The sequence below is a fragment of the Nelumbo lutea genome, chromosome 3 (genome assembly GCF_056320005.1).
Source record: "Nelumbo lutea isolate HS-2025 chromosome 3, American lotus-T2T, whole genome shotgun sequence".
Lineage (NCBI taxonomy): Eukaryota > Viridiplantae > Streptophyta > Magnoliopsida > Proteales > Nelumbonaceae > Nelumbo > Nelumbo lutea.
Genome location: NC_142686.1, coordinates 47,018,328 through 47,040,534, shown reverse-complemented (window position 1 = coordinate 47,040,534; position 22,207 = coordinate 47,018,328). Strand labels below are relative to the sequence as shown.

General features: G+C 37.0%; 2 protein-coding genes across 2 annotated transcripts; one reads left to right on the top strand and one right to left on the bottom strand.

The window, feature by feature from the left end:
• Positions 1-931: 931 nt before the first annotated feature.
• Positions 932-19,015, bottom strand: LOC148864735 (bZIP transcription factor 1-B-like). Its single transcript, XM_088975650.1, has 16 exons — positions 18,769-19,015; positions 18,642-18,688; positions 18,114-18,216; positions 17,954-18,010; positions 17,794-17,880; positions 10,916-11,005; positions 10,740-10,799; positions 10,470-10,639; positions 10,294-10,348; positions 7,125-7,164; positions 6,739-7,034; positions 4,022-4,099; positions 3,791-3,916; positions 2,022-3,352; positions 1,214-1,918; positions 932-1,123 (listed from the first exon to the last, which is right to left on the bottom strand). The coding sequence occupies exons 3-14, from the start codon at positions 18,168-18,170 to the stop codon at positions 3,236-3,238; spliced, it is 1,233 nt and encodes a 410-aa protein (XP_088831776.1). The 5' UTR covers positions 18,171-18,216; positions 18,642-18,688; positions 18,769-19,015; the 3' UTR covers positions 932-1,123; positions 1,214-1,918; positions 2,022-3,235.
• LOC148864736 (uncharacterized) lies at positions 1,146-2,143 on the top strand. The gene has a single exon (XM_088975651.1). The coding sequence runs from the start codon at positions 1,202-1,204 to the stop codon at positions 1,940-1,942; it is 741 nt and encodes a 246-aa protein (XP_088831777.1). The 5' UTR covers positions 1,146-1,201; the 3' UTR covers positions 1,943-2,143.
• Positions 19,016-22,207: the final 3,192 nt, after the last annotated feature.

Below are 22,207 nucleotides of genomic sequence, written 5' to 3'. Positions count from 1 at the left end.
ACATGCACATTTCGGCGTGCATTGAGACAGGAGATGTTTCCAATACACGATTGCGATGTACTGTGGGGCGCGTGGGGCGCTGAACTTGCTGCCTTGAAGTTGGAGGCTTCAATTCGTTAAGCACGAGAAAGAGATGTTGATGATATAAATCACAGCGCACCTTGATATCTGAAGCTCAACATTGAGTATTCATCACAATGTTAAGCCAATCCTTGATCATTTCCCATTTAAAGTACCTGAGGTTGGACTTGAATCTCCCCCCTCCCCCTCCAGTCACGTACACACAAAATTCTCAGTGATTATATGCTTATAGAATCTGTATAAAATCAAAGGCACATGGAATACCAGCAAATATCACATAAATCGACATGGGTTAGGAAAACTGAAAAGAATTCAGCAGGAAACTCATGAACCACAATAATCGACATGGATTAGGAAAACAGAAGATGGTCCCCATATTCCCGTGAAATTCTCATGGTGTTTGGAAGCGTGGACTCTTTTTGAGACCAATTTTCAAAAAAAAAAAAAAAATGTTCATGCTTCAAAGACCCGTTTTTCACAAAGAAAAGCTTCTCCCATGTAGGTAGAGCAACACTATGCTATTTGGTAAGATGATTTTCATCACCAGTTTTCATGTATGTGCTGACAGGTAAGCACCACATAGGATACACATCAATCAACCGTTGGGGGAAATGGTTCATTGGTGTTTCATGCATCAACGGGTCCCGATTTTCGAGGCATACCCAATTTTTTAATAATCGGCTGAACCAAACAATGATATACGTGGGTGTTTGTTGAAACGCCTATGTGGATCCCACGTGGCACTGTTTTTTTGAAAAACGGCCACGGTTCCAAACATCCCCTCTGTGAGGGGAAAAAGAGGAGACATAGTTTCTAGTAATATAGTATTAAAAGAATAAAATAAGAGATGTAAGCAAAGAAATGAAAAGGTTTGGTTGGTTAAATAGAGGTTTTCATGCCATAACATTATAAAATAAGTCGTTGCAGCTTAAACTGTTGAAAGTGTGTTCTTACATATAAATCCAACCCGCTGAAAAGCCTTAATCATGCAGTAGGTGTGAATCCAGTTGTTGAAGCAGCTAAGATACATGACCAAGATAACCTACAAAGCACCAAGGCCCAGATGTATCATTTATTGGTAAGAACCATCGACCAGAGCTAGCATAATTACCAAACATTCATGGCGACTTACTTTGCCTTGTTGATCCTGCTGATGCGTCTAATTTTATCCATCAGTGCAGCAGATGAGCTCACCAGAAACGAAGACCTTCTTGTTGCAATAGGAGAGATGCGGACTGCAAATTATTTCACCTTTGTCATGCTGATTAATATGATCGCACCAGATAGAATACCAGCAAATATCACCTTCCTGATGCCCAATGATCGGGTGCTATCAAAGATCACTCTGCCTGAGAATGCAGTTTTCAACTTCCTATTGAGACACTCAATTCCTTCCCCACTTCTCTTTGATGACCTAAATCATTTCCCAACTGGCTCCACTATTCCAACCTCCAGCTCAGGTTTCATGCTCAGGATCTCCAACAATGGCAGAAGAAGCTTTTATCTCAACAATGTGCAGCTCATTAGTCCAAATATCTGCACTTCAGGTCATTCAATCAGATGCCATGGCATAAATGGGGTGCTGATGGCAACAGAACCTGACCATAATACAACGCTTCCTCCACCCACTTGCTCTTCTACAAGTCCCCAGAATGTATCCGCACCTACAACTCCATCATGGCCATCACTACCCACACCACCAGCAGATCCCCTGATTACAACACCAACAGCTGCTCCACCAGTTGATTTGGTAGTCAATCCACAGAGATCAGGCTCTTCTCACTTCTCAATTTCCATAGGCTTAGTCGTCTCAACAACAACCTGTATGATGCTTTCCCTAGAGAGATTCCAGATATCATAGAAATTAGAAAAATCATCTCTAGCAAATGCATTAAAAATATTGGAAAATTCTTGAAGTCACAGATTATCTGATAGCATACCTGCTGATAGAATCCATAATCTAGTTTTTTGTTCAAGAAACATGTGAAAAGCGTAAAATCCAGATGCATATCCTCAATTATCTTCTTCTGCATGGTACAATAAAATCCAGGCATTCTAAATAGCCAAACATTTCTTTCCAATTTGATGGGTTTTAAGCTATTACATTGACACAATGGATCAAATTTATAAGAAGGTTCCCATTGCAAATTGATCAGACCTATAAGCATAAATATCCACTTAAGCACATAAATCTTCTATAAACTCAATAGGATTTTCAAAATATCCAAATAGCTCTTCCTAGTTTGAGGCTTAAAGAACATTACTACACTTATCTAGCAAAAACAAAAGCGCACATTACTACACTTGGGGGACATTTGATAACCCATTGTTTGACCAAAAAAAACAAAGACAACATTTGTGATGGCTGAACTGAATGACTCCTTGCTTTATCTTTTAGTGAATAGGTTATGAAGCAGGTTGTGAGCTCCTTAATGGATGAAGCTGAGCATCGCTGATTATGGTACCTTAAAAATATTTTATTATTTAATTATTTTATACACTAAAACAAAGCAATAAGTCATTTATATCAACCACTTCAGCCATTATAGAACAGCCCCTAAAACAAAGCATCAAATCTATAATTTAAGTTCTGAAATTTCCAATGCAAATTCGTAAGAGACCTAAAAACTATATCAAGCTACAACACATACAAATCCACTGAAGCACCTAAAAAGTTTTTGCATAAAATGCGAACAAAAAAAATGCTTCTTTTATAAACTTATCAGGTTGTTCCAATGATAAAATATATAAATGGTACAGTTAAGAGACATTTAAAATTTCGAATATGTAAAAGACTTCATAAACAGTACAGTGTACCTAACAGTTTATTATTCTCTATCCTCAGTTATACAGTGCACCACATAATATAAGTGAAAATGAAAAATATGAAAATAAGATAGTATCCCAAGAACCCTCCCTATAGATGTCCAAAACAGGGTTACAGCTCTCTAGATGTCCTTCTAGGGCTTCAACTATTAAAAATTTATCAAAAGCAAAACTATGGAATGATAAGATCATGGTATAAACAACTTTCTGAGACTGGAAAGGTAAACTCTGATTAATTTTAATAAACACACTATGTAGACAAGGAATCTTTGCTGCTAATGGGTTAGGTTATGCTCCCGTAAATGGATCTAAAACAGAGCTGTTGGTCTTAGTGACCACTCTGAACAAGTTCTGTTTGAACTTGTTGATGTTCAACGCTTGAATGCTTGTCAGTCCTGCCAGTTCTTGAATCTTCATGACTTCTGGGGATTTCCCCAAGCCTCTCCTGTAAAGTCCCAGTTTTATGAATATTATCAGACAACATATTTCATGACTGACTATTCATCAAAAAAAACATATTTCATGACTAATATCTGCTGTCTGAGAATCAGTTGCATTAGTTGTTTAAAGATTGAATATCAAGATGTGGTAGACATACAGGCAATTGGAACCCTCAGATGTACTGTACTTTTCCATGGACTGGAAATGCCCCAGATTTTGGGAGTTCAAAGGAATGTTAAAGAATGGTCATCGCTTATAAGATTTCACTTCTTTTTCCTTTTTGTGTGTTGGGGTGGGGGATTGCCTGCATGTGTGCCACTTATTCTTCTTTATGGTGATTATGTTCTTTCTCTATATATTGAATCTTCCTTAAAATAGGGAAGCATAAATAAATAAATAAAATGTGAATAAAAGAAAATTAAATTTCAAGATCATGCATCACCTTCATAGAAGCATTCCGAGAAAGAATCTCTTCATACTCACTCCTGATACGGGTCACTTCTGATCTAAGGGTGGCATTCTCTTCAGTTAGAACTTCAACTCGTTGGGCTAGCTCTTTGCATTCCGCCTAAAACTCACAATTAGACATAGTAGTCAAAATAACCACATACGAAGCACCACAAAGTTCACTGATGGGAAATCAGGAACAAAAGATTAGGAGGAAAGTTCACACCTGCTTACGCAACCTGGAACGACGGGCTGATTCCCTATTAGACTGCTTTCTTCTCTGCCTTTTCAGTTCTCTCTCATCCTGCATTCAGCAAACAAGTTGCATCGGCCAATAATGATAGTACTGATGCACACAGAAAGATCAAAACAATGCTATGCATCTAAACATGCACTTGAACCAGATAAGGAGAATAACCACATCAAATTACAACATATGATCATGTATCAATGCAGGGATGACAATGAAGCAGGTTAAATGGGTGATCTGCCGAGAACCATCCTTAGGCTCAAGATGCTAATGATACCAAGTTCAGCTGAGCCTGACCCTCAAATCATTATAGATGTAGAACAAGGAGAAAAATCAAACTAGTAGAACTAGATAAGAAGGAATTGGTCTGAATGTAGAACAAGAAGGAGAAAAGTCAAACTAGTACAACTAGATAAGAAGGAATTGATCTGCTATGGGAAAGAAAGGGAAAATAGAAGGGTTAAATATCTGAAATATAGGGAAAAGAAGATAAGAGAAAAGAAGATTAAACCTTTAGAAGAGAAAGAGAGGAACAATGTTAAGAGATACTTGGAGTGATGCAAGATATGCCCTAGATTCTTTCTACAGGCTGAGGTCTAAACTAAAGATACCTTTCTTTTTTTGTTTTTTTTTTCGGTAAAGAGGTCTAAAGCGACCTTGGTTAATCAATCTTTTAGATAAGGGTTAGCAGATTGCATGGTTTTCAAAACCAGACCGGACTGGACGGTTGGACCGGAAAAACCGGGACCAGTCAGGTGGCTGGTTCTGTTTTTTGCCAAAACCGGATTTTTGCCAAAAAACGATGATTTGGTCAGGCGGTTGAACCATTCGAACCGTTCAACAGTTCTGCCCGTTTTTTATTTTTTTATTTTTTTTGTCAGAACGCATTCGACCCAGGAACCAGACCCCTGACCAGTTCGTTCCCCAGGTCGGTTTTAAAAACCTTGGCAGATTATTTGGTGCTCAACCTTTAGAAAGAAGATTCTGAATGCAGAAATGAAGGAATGGATTGCACTTTTCAATCGGTCTCTTGCCTCCATTTCAAATACTTCAAAATTTTAAAACTAAATTCAAAAGCATCATACTAAAGAGTATGATTTCTTGGATAAAGGCTTCTGGGCCCACACACATCTCAATTGGTCATGCAATACAAGGACCAAGTAAACTGTGGCCAGAGTTACAATTCAGTGCTTCAAATACAGTTTACTTGGTCCTTGTATGTTTCAAATCTCATGCTGAAGAGCTTTGTATATTTCAAATAGATAATGGGGGTAGCAATTTTCTGTGGTTTCCTTTAACTGTTGCTCAAGCTAGGGCCCACCTTTAAGATAGTCTGCTCAACAAATTAGCAGCAGATTAATGCCATTTATAGAATCTTTTTGCTTGATTTTTATCATTATGATTGGAAAATTACTATAAACTATAATTTATCAAAAAAAAAAGTTTGGGATAGGATAAGAGGCTCACTACCCATTTCCACACTATGGACTACAAGATATATATATATATATATATATATATATATATATATATATATATAGCCCTTTTTCCAAGTTCATAAAATAAAGGATGCAATGGTTTCAACCAATATGCAGGGGGTGAAGGCGCAAATAGAGATTAAAGGGGAAGGACAAAGAAATGTCAGCACTTCTCTAGATTTTGGACTGTGAATATGATTCAGATAAACAGCCCATCAGCCAAAATGGAAATGGAACTCCTTTGAAGGAAGCTCAGAAGGAGGAACCCCCTCTCTAACTTGGAAGGATGAGATCATTTCTGCTAGTCCATTGTGACCTGAGGTGCTAATTGTGTAACCACTTGGCATGTGTAAAGGAGCAATTATCACAGGGTTATCAGAAGGACCAGGTTTCAAGCAATGTTCAGACTTCAGAGAACCAGACCGGGCATCGACCCGGAAAAGGGAGAGGTTCACGGGTCAGAGGTTCAACCAGGGCCAAGTTGGTGGTCGAACCGTGGGACAAGGCACGGTTATGGCCTTGTCCCCATATTTTATTCTTCTATAAAATATATTTTTATTTTAGATTTAACTTTTTATATCAAAAACTAAGATTCGAGGCCAAAAAAGCATTTTTTCAAAAAAATAGTGGGACAAGGCACCTATGGATCCCTAGGAACACCTACATCTCAAATGTAACCCAAAAAAAAAAAAAAAAAAAAAAAAAAAAAAAAAAAAAAAAACAAGATCACCCCAACTGGACATCTGAACGCAAAGTTACTAGAAGTTTGCATTTATGTGCTAAAAAAATTTCAAAAAGACAGGTGGTTTTCTAAAACCAGGACCAGTTCACCAGTTTTCTGGTTCGACCGGCCAGGTTGGTGGTTTTGGCCTTTTTTTTACCCAATCTGGTTTTGGGGATATGACCAAACCAGCCAGGGGCCCAGGTAACAGTTCAACGGGTCCAACCGGCCGGTCCAATGCAGTTTTCTAAACGCTGGTTTCAAGTTAGCAGGTGAGGGGTGGAAGATACAATCAAGATGCCAGGGCTCCTGACCTAACTGAGATTGGGGTTGGATGGAGAAAAAAGTGAAACATGTGAACCAAATTAAAAAAAAAAAAAAAAATCAACTCAAGTTCAAATCATACATTTTGTACCAAGAGATTACAGACATGCAAAATATTAACAGAGACCATTCAAATACTGAATTTAGAAGATCCATTGTTTAAGGAAAACCTGAATCCAAAGCTCTGATTGAACACCCTCACGAGAACAAACAACACCGGTCGGAACTATTCCTCCTGCAACTGGTGCAGAAGGGACCTTCCCACATAGTGCAGGGATAGAAGATGGAGCAGCCCAGTAATCCATCCCAATATTTAAGTTTGTAGTTGGACCAGCAACACCTCCAGGAGCCCCTGCTGTTGGCATTGGCATGATAGCCACTGCTTGGTTTAACATTGCATTTGGCAGTGGACGAGGCACGCCATTGACAGGAGTATTTACTGCATTGCCATTCTGAGAGGCTTCACCTGTAACTCATTCATTATAATATATTCCCCTTTAATAATAAGAATCGCTGTTAAAATATTGCTCACAATGGAAAAGAACTTCATCTCTACCTTCCACGGAATCCTGCCCACTAGCCTTCTGTTGTGAATCCTGAACAAAATCAATAATGTTACAGATATGACATATGAAAGGAAAATGGAAAGAATCACAGAAATGAATATTATAAAAAGCATGATAGGGTACTCAAAATGCAGCAATGAATGGATCTAGACTATTCAGGTAGTTGGTTATTGGTGGGATTGTTGATGGCTATAAGTATGTAGCTGTTGAAGTTCCATTTATTTTTATCTTGGTTGGACAACTAGGATTCCCTCCATTTTGACTTGCAGCAAGTCCAGATTTACCCGATCAAAATTTCAATTCAGCAGCTACCATGGCTTAGGTATTCCTTGGCAAGCCCAATTTAGTTGGTCACTTGGGTTGTTATGCATGGTAAGTAAACCAACCAGTATTTAGAGAAGATATATAATTTGAATGGAAAAACAGGATTCATGTAGCCAACCCCATAAAGTTGGGATAAGGCTTGGATGATGATGATGATGATATAATTGGTGATGATATTGCCCCACATAGAGGAATGATATGGTGGGTATTTGGCATCGATGCCGTTTTCTGAGAAAATGGCACCACATCAGAGAAAGCAGTGCTTCAAACAATGCCCTCTTGTTTGGTGCCGTTTTTCTAGGAAAAAAAAAAAACATCACTCCACAAATTGAAAACAAGAACCTGTCCAACTTGGAACAAATCGGGTTCAAATGGAGATTGAACCTGGTAAAATAGCTATGTGACAATGAGATGTCCTTAAGTTCATAGGCATTCATAAATTGATTAAATTTTCTCATGCTCATGGTTGACCTCTGCCTAGGACTATTTGTTTCTTCCATGAATCTGATTACATTGAAGTCACCTCCTAAACACCAAGGTCCTTCCCACAAACCACTTATATCAGCCAATTCTTCCCATAACTGCCTCCTCTCTCTATAGTCATTCGGTCCATAGACATTAGTTAACACCCATTCAAACCCATCCTCCACCTGTCTAAACTTCAGGGAAACTGAAAATTGGCCTATTAGTTCTTCCTTACCCTCCAGTACTTCTTTCTTCCACATTGTCACAACACCCCCTGCAGACCCCCATGAGGGCAGAACCGCCCAATTAATCCCCCTTCCTCTCCATACACTTCTTACCCACTTAATGTCAAAATCTGCTCTTTTGGTCTCCTGCAAGAGTACTACATCCGGGTCTATTTTCTTGATGGCCTCTTTTATTACTGCTCTCTTCCTAGCACCATAACAAGCAAAAAACACCTTCACCTTCCAAAAACCACAGAACCCACATCCAAACCACCAAAACCCTCAACTAGCTTTAAAGACATAACAAAAAATAGCTTCAAAACATTTCCATACAATAACATCTCCACCATTTTTTTATTTGAAAAAAGGTAAAGTATGGTTAAAATCATTGTTAAAATCTGTGTACAATTTTTTCATCAGTAAAAAACCTGTGTACAATAACATCTCCATTTCTCAATCCACCAATCAAATCCTAGCACCATGATTTTATTTTCCTTGGCTGATATTAATTCGCTTTCTTCAGGTGCACCCAATCATCTTCTATAGTACAACTATACAACTCTATAGAGCCTTTTCCACAGATGGGCACACATCAACTAAATATGTAACTTACTATATCATAGGTTGTAGTATAATTTTTTATAGTTTAAACAGGTTAGCCTTGAGCCTACGAGCCTTGGCTATGAGCCTACTTGTGCCTTTTAAAACAACTACCAAACAAAAGAAAAATCTAAATGGAGGGAAAAAAAGTGATGAAGCAATGAGTGAACACTGGACCAATGGCATCCACGCAAGGTAAGCATCCTTAGAAATCAAATATAAATCCTATAACCTAACTCCACTTCAAGGTTCATTAAAATAATGTCTACCTTAAATTGTGAGGGAATTTTACGAGTTAACTAATTTAAATGAATTATGAATTTTTTTATAAGTAATTAAAATTTTATTAAAATAAAATTTTTAAAGGAGCATTATATTCTAAAATCCCAATTAATGTTGTTGATTGATTCTAGTGTAGAATCAGTAAGCTCAAATACCTTTCTCTTAAGTCTTACTTATATGCCAAAGAATGAGGTTTTAAGTATTTTCTATGCCTCACATTTGTTTCTTATTGATTTGTTTTATTTTTGGAAAAAACTAGTGAAAAGTGTTCCAATATTTCAACAAAATTTGGAATGTTTTGACATAGGAAAGATCTATGATGCCAGAAAGACATGATACCAGAAAGAATTTGACCAATCAAACCCCCCCCCCACCCCATGAATTTTGATGAAAATCCACCTCATTGGTTACCACTTTAATGATGCCAATTGATCAGTTATAAGTTTTTCTTGGTATCATGTATTCATGTCTTTCTGGCATCATAGCCAAACCCTTTGACATAACAAATTGAAGACTTCAATGATATATCAAAACTTTTTGAAATATCAGGAAAATATTGGAGATGTTTGAAACATTTTTTGTTCCAGGATGTTTTCATTTTACAGCTTAGGGAAATGAGGAAAATTTTATATTTGGGGAACTGAGAACAAGGAGTTAAAAAATAAATAAAAGCATTGAACTCAATGATGAAACCAGTCAAAGAACATGCAAGTAAATATTGCCAGTTTTTCATACGTATAGCTAGTGTTGGAACTCAAGCAACATATGCCTACAAAACACAAACATATCTAGTGTACCATCAAGTGATCAACAAAAGGAAACTTTCACATCTACAAGCATACACAGGTTTAATATTATAAAACAAATAAAAACATTCAATCAATGAAAGAAATCAAAGATGCCAGTTGGCTTGCTGGTAAGATCTCCTGCTTGTTGTAGTGGGAATTTGAGATTAAATTTCACCTTCATCAGGGATTGGGGGTTTGGTGTTTGGGGGAGATGGGCCTGTGTAGCCCATTTTCCTAGTAAAAAAATGAAAAAAAACAGTAAGAAGTAAGCATACATAGGCAAATATTTCCAGCCTTTTATATTGATAGTTGGAACATAAACTCAGAATTTTATGAAGCTATAGCCTATGGGCAAATTTTAGCAATGGCAAACCTTTCATAGTATAGGTTATTTCACCTAACCCAGCATGTCATAACCTGAACATTGGTTAAAAACACTCGTACAGAATTAAAAAGCTGTCTTAATTTATACATACATTCTGAGAATTGGTGTCACTTCCTTCACTTGATCCTTCACTTGCGCTCTCAGCACTGAAGATGCCAGGTTTAATTCCACAACCGGTTACATAGGTCAGACTCAGCAAGACTTGACATCCTTAAGCTTTCTTATAATTGTGAAAATAATCCACTAAGTATACCCATCACATCATACCTTTGGGAAAGGACTCCATTGGCAGATGCCCCCTGTGTTTTACCCATCTCATTGTTTTTGCCTGTAAGCATATTCAAACTCCCTAAACTTTCCTTTGATCTTTTGAGCGGACTTCTTTCTTTACCATCTGAAGAGTTGCCATCAGCTTCTGTTCCACCATGGACAGTTCCCTAAAAGATATTCATATGTTATTTCCCATTCTGTCCATGTAGACGTAAGTCTATTACTGATTGAAGAACACCAAATAAAAGAATGGTTCAGATTACTCACAGTAGCATCAATGTTACCATTTGGGGTAGGCATAGCAAAAGGACCAAATGGATGAGAGCCCTGTTCAAGATTTCCATGAAATATTGAGAGTTAGTAGCAACTAAAACCATTGGAGCAGGTGAAGTAACAAAAATTTAAGAAGAGATAACTTGAACTGCTGGACTGCAAGAAAATACCAGAGGAATAGATGCATGAGCATATAACCCGCCATGGGGATACATTGCAACATAAGGAGGTGGTGCGGTCCCATATGGAGGCATAAGGTGCTGCCAGGTAAACAAAATAGAACAGTTAAGAGAAGATACCACAAAAGGTTAAAGTAGTTAAACAATCATCACTCTTTCACATTTTGTTATTATAACTACAACCAAAGGTCTGAAGTTCCTAAAAAGGAAACCCATTTCCCCAATTTTCTTCTTGCCACTGGTGAATTCATAATTAATGATTTTTTTTTTTTTGATAAGCAGCAGCAAATGGTTTCATTCCAACAACCTACTCTGCGAAAAAACTGAACAGTAGGGAGAGTAAAAGATACAATTAGGAGCATTCCATTTACAGTTATAGCTAAAAGAGTACTACAATGAAAATCCCATGCCTGTTGTTCCCCACACTAAGCTTTCCCTGTTTACCCCTTACTTGGCTAATGCATCTTCCTGTTGAGGTGATTCCCTATTGATTCAAATAAATTGTGGCACTCGCAATAAAAAGTATCTGTGATCGGACCTAAAAAGAGTCTTAAATAATGAGGAAAATAAAGTAAAACAGTCCAGAAATTATCTAGAATAGGAGAGAGGAAGAAGAGAAGAGATAGTAGAAAAAAACTAGGGATGAAGAGCAGAGAGATTAAACTAACTTTTGATCTCAACTGCCGCCCTCTTTTATTAGAATTATAATAATGTGTAAAATTACACTTATGACCCTACTTAAATAATAGGAGAAATAAAAGAAAGACTCCAAACATCTGCTGACCAAAACATTAAACAGAAAAAACTACTTCTAACAGTATCCATACGATACAACCAAATGGATGGGATGCAAAACTAGCATCAAGGGAAACCTTGGCCTCTTCATGGAAGGTTATTCATTCTATTCTTGACACTTTTCACAAATTCATTAGCTATGGAGGAAACTTGATTAAATTATACAAAAGATTGTGGTGGGGAAAACCTTTATTGATTAAGAGATTTCTAATGTTGTATTCACTTTCCTCCTACAAAAATTTTCAATATCATCCTTTGTGCCTTCTTTGGAATTTCCTTTAGCCTAGGGCTTTGATTGGTAACTTGCAGATTGTCAGCACCAACTTTGGCCACCCTTTGAGCCAAATCTTATCCCAAAGCCTCAAACACCTCCTGAAAGTTGCTTAAACACACCTTGAAAGTTATTTGAAGACCCCCTGCAACCATCTCCTTGGAAACTAAACCTCTAAAATTGCCATTAAGCTCCAAATACCCTAAGACCCTTACACAACAAATTTCATCCAAATATACCTCTGTTTACCCTTTGATCAAACTAAGATTCCATTTCAGCCCCTCCCATTTGCTAACACTCACCAAGTTTCACCTCAAGATTTGCTTTCAAACAAACCCAAATTCCAATCTAAGCTCTCTCTTAATGGCTAACAACTGTGGTTCAAAATTACTTCCTTATTTGACTTAACTCTACACTTCATCACCCCAGAATCAATCCTAACCCATAGTTGTCAAGGCGACGCCTAGGCAACGAGGTGCCCTTTGAGGCTCACCTCGCCTAATCGCCAAGCAGCTTGTACTTTCTATTATAAAATACTTTTTTATTCTATATTTTTTGAGATTATAATTATAAAATAAACATTATTAAACTAAAATATTCATTTTGTGTGTTTATATACTAATTTCTTTTTATTATTTTCTAATTTGTTAGGGTTTAATCAACACAAACATTGCTAGATGCTGTATTGAACCCTCAAAGACTTCAAAACCTTTACCAATAAGTAAGGAAGAACTTAAAATTTTGTCTAATTAACACATTTTCTTTTTCTTCTTCTTCATCAACACTACTACTACTACTTTTTCTTTTCTTCTTTTCCTTTAACAAAAATAAGAGTTCAGCCCCAATATTTTTTGAATTTTCTTTTCCTTCTTATTCTTCTCATAAATATGTTGATTTTCTATACTTTAACATGAACTTTACACTTTTCTTATGAAAATTATAAATAATTATTAAGGAAATATGGTAATGGTACCTAGGGAACTACCCTAGGATCTATACTTTTTACATAAAAAAATCCATTGCCTAGGCGACTAGGTGCCTCCCTGCCACCTAGCCTCACCTTGGCGCCTTCAAAACTATGTTCTAACCATCTGGATTTCTTATCCAAACTCATACCCAACCTCAAAACCTTTCCTACCTATCTACCCCCACACTGCTTAAACATCCCCTAAAAGTTGCTTAACCACCCATTGAGAGACCTGACCCTTCTTGGATCCATCAACCCTATTTTTTAACTCCAAACACTTTGAACCCCCTGCACATCAAATTTCATCCCAAAACAACCGGGCTTCCCCATTTTTAGGCAAAGATTGCATTTCATCCCTTTCCATTGATTGGAACCTTCCAATTTCAAATTGCCATCAAACACCACTCATGATCAATTGACCCTTGACATTAGATTACAGACCCCAAAAAACCCCCACCCACCAAATTTCATCCTTAAAATCCCACATTTAACCCTCAATCAAGCCAAGATCCCATTTCACCCCCTCATTAGCCAAAAACTAATAAAGCACTAAATCCCCATCCTCTCAGCATTTTAAAATCAATCCAATGCCACCATTAAATCCAATATCCTCAAAAATGTGCACCCACAAAATTTCACCCAAAAATACCTCCATTTTCCCCTACATTTAAAAAGATACCATTTCCTATAATTTGGTTGATCGACTAGCTGAGACTACATTAAACTTCCTATACACTAGAACCTCTTTTTCTTTCACCCAAAATACCCCCACTTTCCCACATTAAACCCTAAAGTACCCCTTCTTTTTCTACCTACCCTCACAATATGACCAAAACACCCCTAAGACATTCCAACCTTGGCCTTACACCCCTAAAGTAAAAATAAAACAAAATTACTCCATAAATCCTTCTTCTCCCCAAACTACCCTTACCTCTACTTGGGCTTTTTCACCCTCCAACCTTTTTCCAAATTACCATCATTTGCTCCCACCTAAACCTTATAAATGGGAGGGAGAGGTCATCCATTCAATCATCCAGAAAAGCCATCCCCCTTAGTGCCCCCATGTTTCTAACAATATGTTCGAAACAAATAGAGAGAAGAGGAGAGTTAAAGCAACATGGTTAGACCTTGGAATCACCCGTGACTTCTCCTATGGCTCCCTCTTTTCTCTTATTCCTTGCTCTCTCTCACCAAAACCTCTTTATTCTACCTACTCAAGCCTATTCACCCATACATAGGATATACCTTGGATCACCCTTATAACTTGAAACAATTTCTCACCACTAGATGGATTGCAGGGGCATTTTCTCCATCAAAAGACGCCTCCACAAGGTAACATTAGGAGTGTTCCAGCTCCTTTTTTTCCTTCTTTTCTTGTAGTGTCCTTACTATGTTTTAATTCCCAAATGTGAGGATTGCTTGGGGGGTAGGTTGCAAGGCTTAACTTCTAGTCCTACACCCCCTGTTCTCTCTATAAGATTTAGGTTCAGAGGATGAGAGGAGGTGAAAAATGGGGGACCCAAGAACTGCCACCCTACTAGACTCTAAACTGATAGTGGAACAAATTAGAAGCAGCTCATGCTCCCCCAGTGGCATGAACAAGTTTTGGTTTCTCATTTACGGTTCTTGTTAGTTGTTTTCTTTTCTTTTTTCTTCTTGGTTCTATGTTTTACTTTGTGCAAGGATGGTTATGGACAGGGGACCCATTGTGTTTAGGGAAGAAGTGCCTAAACCCTTATCTTCGGCCTAGAATCCTGAGTCTCTATTGAAAGCAGACCAGTTCAGGACTCAACCCCCCCGCCCCCGGTAAGGTGATTGACAACTTCAAGCAAGAGCATCCAAAAAAATTGGGATGTTCACACATATTATTGAATTATGTAAAAGATTATTATGTTACAAAAGGATTGTGCATCATTAAAAGAGGTTAGCCATAGCTACCTACCCCTACCCCTACCCCATATTTACAATACGATTGCATTTCCTGAATTGTGAATCAGCAACCAGCTGGTTGGTAAGGTCTCCTGCTGGTCGTATCAGAGACTTGGGATTGAATCCTGCCTGCACCTGAGTTGGGGGATGGGCTACCCCCCGTTGTGTAGCCCTTCAAAAAGAAATTAAAAAAAAAAAAAAGAATTATAGACCCCCAATATGATTATGCATGATTTGCACCCTACTTTGCCAACAAATCAGCTAGACTACTAGCAGATCAATAGATCAACAGGAAGGATGCTCTCAATTCTTTAGTCAAACTCACCACTTCTTTCATTGAGTTCCTATGCTGCCAAGTTCCAACTTCCAAGTGTACTGTGTTTAAGCTATCCCATGATTACCTTTGAGTCCTACCACAATGTTCCTATAATTCAGTTGTTTTCCCAATCTTAGTCCTTGTGGCACAGCTAAAAAGTCCACCCTGCTTTGGTAACCTTGTCCTACAGGCCCTGAATTAATAGCCATTATATACCCTCGGTCCAAACAACACCCCCAGTTCCTGACCTACCTGGATTTCCACCCTACGTCCATCAAAATTGAGATTAATTGGAGAGGATTCCATGCAATACTGCTGGATTCCTTTTAAATGATGAGGCAGCAACCAGTAACCATCTTCTAAGAATGTCATTGATTGATAAATGCTGAAATATACTTAGGCTCTTCACACAATGGGCAACCTTCTCCATATGTTCTTAATTAATGCTTCTTTCATATGATTTCATATGAGATATCTCCTGAAACCTGGAATTTTGTTTGTAAGAGAGGGCTTAGAGATCAGTATATGTAGAGGTTATAGAACCTCTTGAAACTCTAGAGGGTGCTTGTTTGGACTATGAGGCAGATTAGAAATTTTAGTAAATAGATCACCTTGGTCACTTCTCTCTTGCTTCTTTTTCAAAGCCCTCATATTTTCTTCTCAAACCCTATATGTCTTAGTCCTAACCCCCTAAAATAAGAGCATTCTATTGGAGGTATTTCATGTAAAGATTAAAACTTGCGAGCTCCTCCAAAGAAGAAGTACTAATTGGACCTATCAATCAACAGGAACCTTCTTTGTAATATAAGTTTTGAAACCATTATCCACTTACCAATCTCCTATTCATTTTTTGGAAAAAAGATAAAGTATGATTTCATTAAAAAAGGGAATTAAAACCCACCCAAAAACTCAGGCTTTACAGTGAGAGCCCTTGTAACAAAACATATACCAGTGACAAAACAAGACCTGCTCACAAGTTATAAACAATTAAAGTATCAACAAAAGCAGTCCCTATAAATTCCTAGCAATAGCATACTATTAGCCAAGAAAAAAGGGAATCCACCACCCACCACCGGATCTTATCCTGTTGGGATTTCTTATTCATTTGTTAGTAGCATTTGGGAATACTTTTTGCTCTATTTGGTGCTAGGTGGGATTCTCCGCAGAATATAAGTACACTGCTTTGGGCCTTTCGGCTAGAGTTTTAACTTTTTATCCCCAAGAAAGAGGAGGAAGATTTTGTGGAGATGTACAAGAACCACCATCCTTGGGCAAATTGGAAGGTATGCAATTTCATAATATTTTCAGGTAAAATACAATCAAAAGAAACATTAATTGGGTTGATACAAATCAAGGCCATACATTGGGTCAAAACCATGGAGTTTCCATGCTTCAATATAGATGATATCCTCAAAAAGTGGCTAGTAGTGGCATCTAGGAGGAATAGAAGTCTTATTGCCCAGACAATCCACCACAAAATATGATTAAACTGAATTTTGATGGTTAAAGTATTGGAAATCCAAGTGAATCATGAATTAATGATGTTTTCAGAGACTATAGGGATGACATAATGGCATTTTCAGCCCAACAGCTCTAGGAAACTCAATAAAAGCAGAATTACAAGCTGTAATGCAAGGACTTGGATTTGCATAGACAGCAGGCCTTTGAAAACTGAATATGGAAGGAGACTCACAGGTATTAATTAAATGGTTTAGAGGAAAATGGAAGAGCAATGGCACTAAGACATCAGATCAGAGAAGCAAGACAGCTAGCTAGTACCATAAAAGTGGACTTCTCTTGGATCCCCAGGTCTGCAAACACCCTTGCGGACTCGTTAACTCAAGGAGTAAACACTTTAAAGTAAGGAAAGCCTTCTGATCTATATATAGTTAGATACCTTAAACATGAAACAATGGAGGGGAAAAGCAATGAATTGGCTCTAATGTAAAGAATGGGATAGAAAGTATATACACCATACTGCAATATAACCGTTGCTTTCCATACTATCAATAAATTTAACCAGTTACTAATCAAAAAATTCCTCCAACTTTGAAGAAATCAATTGAATAATTGAAACCTTTCTTGTTGATCAGATTGTCTTCATCTCAGGTGGAGAAATTCACAAGCATTTACTAAATTTGAAGGGACATCTAAGATTCCAATTGTAATTCATAGGCAGATCATACCAGCTATTTCTGACAATCCAATTCATACTCTATAAAAGGTAGATGAGCTTCCACTTGGGTGGATTCAATTTCTCTTTGATAGGTTCAAACTGTTTTAAATGTAGGAACTAGAAAGAAGGGAAGAAAGGGCAAAGGAGAAAATTTCTTCCAGTGAATTTCTTCCTCCACTGATCAAAGTCAAAATAGCATGTCTCTGACATTTAGACTTGGTGGTGAGAATCAGCGTAAGGCAGTTGATTTGTGAAGAATGCGTTTAGCTGGTTTGAGTAGTCTCCGTTTCATTTTAATTCTAAGCAACCCCAGACTGAGCTGCTAAATGAAATAAAGCAAATCATATGCATTAATATATGAATCTAGGTTAGACGTATTGATCCCAATAATGGAACTAATATGAAGAATTTATACCTGAGCTCCCCACATGTACGGATGAGCCTGGGGACTTGATGCCACAGAAGAATGAAAGAAGCCATGTGGGGGAATAGGTGAATATGCCTGTTACCAAGACCGAAGGTTAATATGATAAGATTGAAATATAGACTAAAAGATAAGTTTTCACCAGCAGTACCTGAAATCCAGCCCAATCTGGATAAACTGCGGCAGTGCTAGTGGCAGAAGGCTGCCCCTGAACAACACAAAGAACAACAAACAGATTGAGATCCCTGAGAATGGAACCATAAATCCTATCTGAACAAATCTAGAAGTGCTGTTTCTATAAAGAAGTAGACCTGTGTTGTAGGCGTCTTTACCACCTTTGATGATGATTCCATCTCATTGCTCCCCATGGTTCGAGAGCAACTCCAATTAAAACCCTCTCAAGACATCAGATTTCTGTAACACGTGAATGTTTTAAAACAATTTATAACTATAAGGTGGTTATTAGTTACTAGATTTGAAAGCATAGATACTTTTTGATAATTAAAACCCCGAAAAGGAAGCAGAATTTACTAATAAAAAGTAATAATCAAGTGAACTGTACTATGATCTAAGCTAAGGTAAATAATATCAAATTCATCTGATGTCAAAGGGGACAAAGCTACAATACCAGAATCCTAAAACATTCAAACAGAATGCAACTTTCAGTCTATCAATCCGAACACTCACAAATCAAAATTTACAACTGATGAAAGCCCAACGGACTCATCTAACCACAATTGAGAAGTAATCCAGTGAGACTACTGAGATTTACATGAAAAAAGAAGCCTTTCCTTAAAAATAGCAAGAAATGATGATTAAATCCATATAGGAAGCCGAACCTGCTAAGTAATTAGGACAAAATCGTGGACCGGACAACACTTGATTCCTGCAAATTGAAGGATATGAAGGCAGAAACGATGGAAGGATAAAGAAATTAATGCAACAATTAAGATTTAAGATTTTTACTTTAGAGAACGGATTCCATCGTCTTCTATAGAATTTCAGTTCATAGAGAGAGAGTGAAATCCTCCTCCTCTCCTCTGTTTGTCTGTTTTAAGTTTAACTGCTTCTTTCCGCCGTACGCTCGCAAGATGTGTAGCCGTATATGGGATACATTAAAATATGTACAGAGCAATACTACAGTAATGATCCATTGCCATCACGGATTTCATATATCAAACTGAGAAACTGTAAGCAGTACAAATACAAGAGGAATGATGGTATTGCACTTTGTCATTATATGTTTTAGGATGCCCGTGATAGACACTTCCGTAGCACTAGCATTATCCATATGCCTGATTCCCTGACCTGTTCACGGGCCGGGTGGGGCTAGGTTTGGGCTAGGCTGTACCGGGCGGAAGACCTAGCCCGGCCCAACCGTCGGGCTTAGATGTTGAACCGAAGCCCAGTCCTCGTATAAAGCTCTAAGCCAAGCTGGAAATTGGGCAAGAAGTTTTTTGTTTTTCTTCTCTCAACAATAGAATTAATCTATTCATAATAAACGACCTCAAAACCTGAAAATACTGAACTATGACGTGATAAAAGAGAAAATGAACAAAATACATACATTATATATTATTGATATATTTTTATTATATAAAACATTATTGGGGCAGGTTTCTTTTTTTTTTTTTTGAGAAAACCTGAACCGAGCATAAAATATCAGGTTTAGTGTTTTGGGCACAAGTCTCAAACCACGGGTCTAAAATCATGTTTAAGCTCAACTCGATAAAGAAGAATTGGGATCTGCTCCTCAGAGTTACATCCCATCATGTATTGGGAATATCTCCTATGAGTAATAACATACAATTATGGGAGATGTTCCTATGTGCGGCTGAAGTATGCTATGAGGTCAGTGTGAGCAGTACTCTGTGAGGAGTAGATCCGGGCTTGACAAAGAATGGATTGGGTCGTGCTAGCCTCTACATGTAAAGAACTATAAAAGGATAGGCCTGATCATGGGTCGAGTGGCCCGACGGGTCGGCCTGGCCCGGCCCAACCCCCAGACGGGCTTGAATAGGTATATGGGCCTGTAGGCTTAACCTAAGGCCAAAAAGCCCGGTCCGCAATAAATTCGAGTCAAGTTCGGGATTTGCCAAAATAGCCCGTCCCGGCCCGACCTATAATTAAACCTAAAAACCCTAATCGAATACCCATATTTTTTTCACCTCTTTGCTCTTTCCCTTCTTTTTCCAATCAAACCCTTCTTCTCCACATCTTCTTTCCCTTCTTTATATTCTTTTTTTAATGTAAATAAATTCTTATTTATATTGATTATTGAATTCAGAATTTATATTAAATTTATATTCTTTTTTAATGTAAATAAATTCTGATTTATATTGATTATTGAATTCAGAATTTATATTCTTTTTTTTAGTGTAAATAAATTCTGATTCATATTGATTATTGAATTCAGAATTTATATTCTTTTTTAATGTAAATAAATTCTGATTTATATTGATTATTGAATTCAGAATTTCTATTCTTTTTTTAATGTAAATAAATTCTGATTTATATTGATTATTGAATTCAATAAGGCAGTAATATGTGATCAGGCCCAGCCCACGATCGTGCATGCACACCCTGACACGCTTACACTTCTATGCTTGGTAATTATCATTAGGGGTGTCCATGAAAAACTGAAAAATCGAATTGAATTGAGAAAACCAAGCCAAAAAATGCGGTTAACTGAACCAATTGATTTGGTTTCGGTTCTGTATTTTTGAAAACTAAAGGACCGGTTTGGTTTTCGGTTAACCCACAAAAAAATCAGTGGCTAACCGAACCGACTAGTATATATATTTATATATATATTTCTATATATTATATATAAATATATATATATATATATATTCATTATATATATATATATATTCATTATATATATATATATATAAATATATATACATACATTATATTTATAATAATCTATTTTTAAATATACTATATATATTTTTAATATTTATAATATATTATATATCATTTATTATTTATAATATAATATTATACATATATTTGTATAATATATATTATAAACATAAAAAACCAAAAAACTGAAGAACCAAACTGATCAAACACCGAAACTGACAGTCCGGTTAACCAGTGGTACCTATTCAGTTTCTATTTGGGGAAATGGAAAAAATGGTTATATCGGTTCGATTTACAAAAACTATTCATAGTTCAGTTAACTAAACCATGGAAACCCCTAATTATCATAACATATAGGCTGGTTAATACAAATTGGGTTGGATTTGATTGTTCCTAATATAGATTCATATCGGCCCAATTTTTCTCCTCTAAAATTTGAAAGGACCCTTAGAACTATTTCTTTTTCGTTTTTGTGCTCCGTTTGTTTGCATAACAATTGTATTTGCACTAGTATGATTCTGAGTCACTTGTACTTTGCGTTTTACTTTTTTTTTGTTTCAGTTTAATCTTACTTTGTTTACAATATAAGCAAACAAAACAAGGTAAAACTTAAAACAGAAATGAATCAGAATTTCCATTTGAGCGATTTACACTCTTGTAGCACTAGTGCAAATGAAATTGCATTGCAAATAAATTAGACCTTTTAATAAAAATTGTACAATGAGCAAGAGTGTCAACAAGTTGAGATTGGGTGAGATCCATGTATGCCTAAAGTCAAACACTAGAGGCAAAAGCAATAAAATAAAATAACATCAAACACTCTACATCCAGATCAAAACAAATAATAGCTACTAAATCTATCCATCCTAATTGGAACCAATTACCCAAAATTTGTGGAAGAAACTCTACATCCAGATCAAAACAAATAATAGGTACTAAATCTAACCTTACAATCACACCCTATCGTGTATTAGAAACACCTCCCATGAATAATAAATATAAGTACAGGTCCTAATGTGCATCTCAGACATGCTGTGAGATGGGTGTGAGGAGCAGATCCGGACTAAAAAAAATAACCCTATTAATCAAACCCAGTATGTCAAGTATCTATGTAATCAGATACTATGTTTAGTTGTGGGCCTTGTGGCATCAAGATCTATGGTAAACACTTGTGTGTGAACCGGGATATGTATCCCCAATCACGAATGAATATGTTACCGTAGCACAAAATAGAAAATACAATGTATAATATTTTATTATAGTTCCAAACACAGGCTCAACCCGGCACCATATAGGAGTAGACCTATTCGTGGCCGAAGGCGGTCTTTGCCTATGTATCAACATAATACATCTAGGCCCGAGTCCAGTCTGATCATCGGGCCCAGGTCTTGAGCCTGAGCCCAACCCTCATATAAAGCCTGAAGTCTGGGCCCGAGCCCAACTAGAAATTTGAAAACAGAACTTTGTTTCTTTTTTATTCAATAAAAAGTGTTTTATTTATATTAAAAGTTCCCAAAACTCAAAAATAATAAAAGAT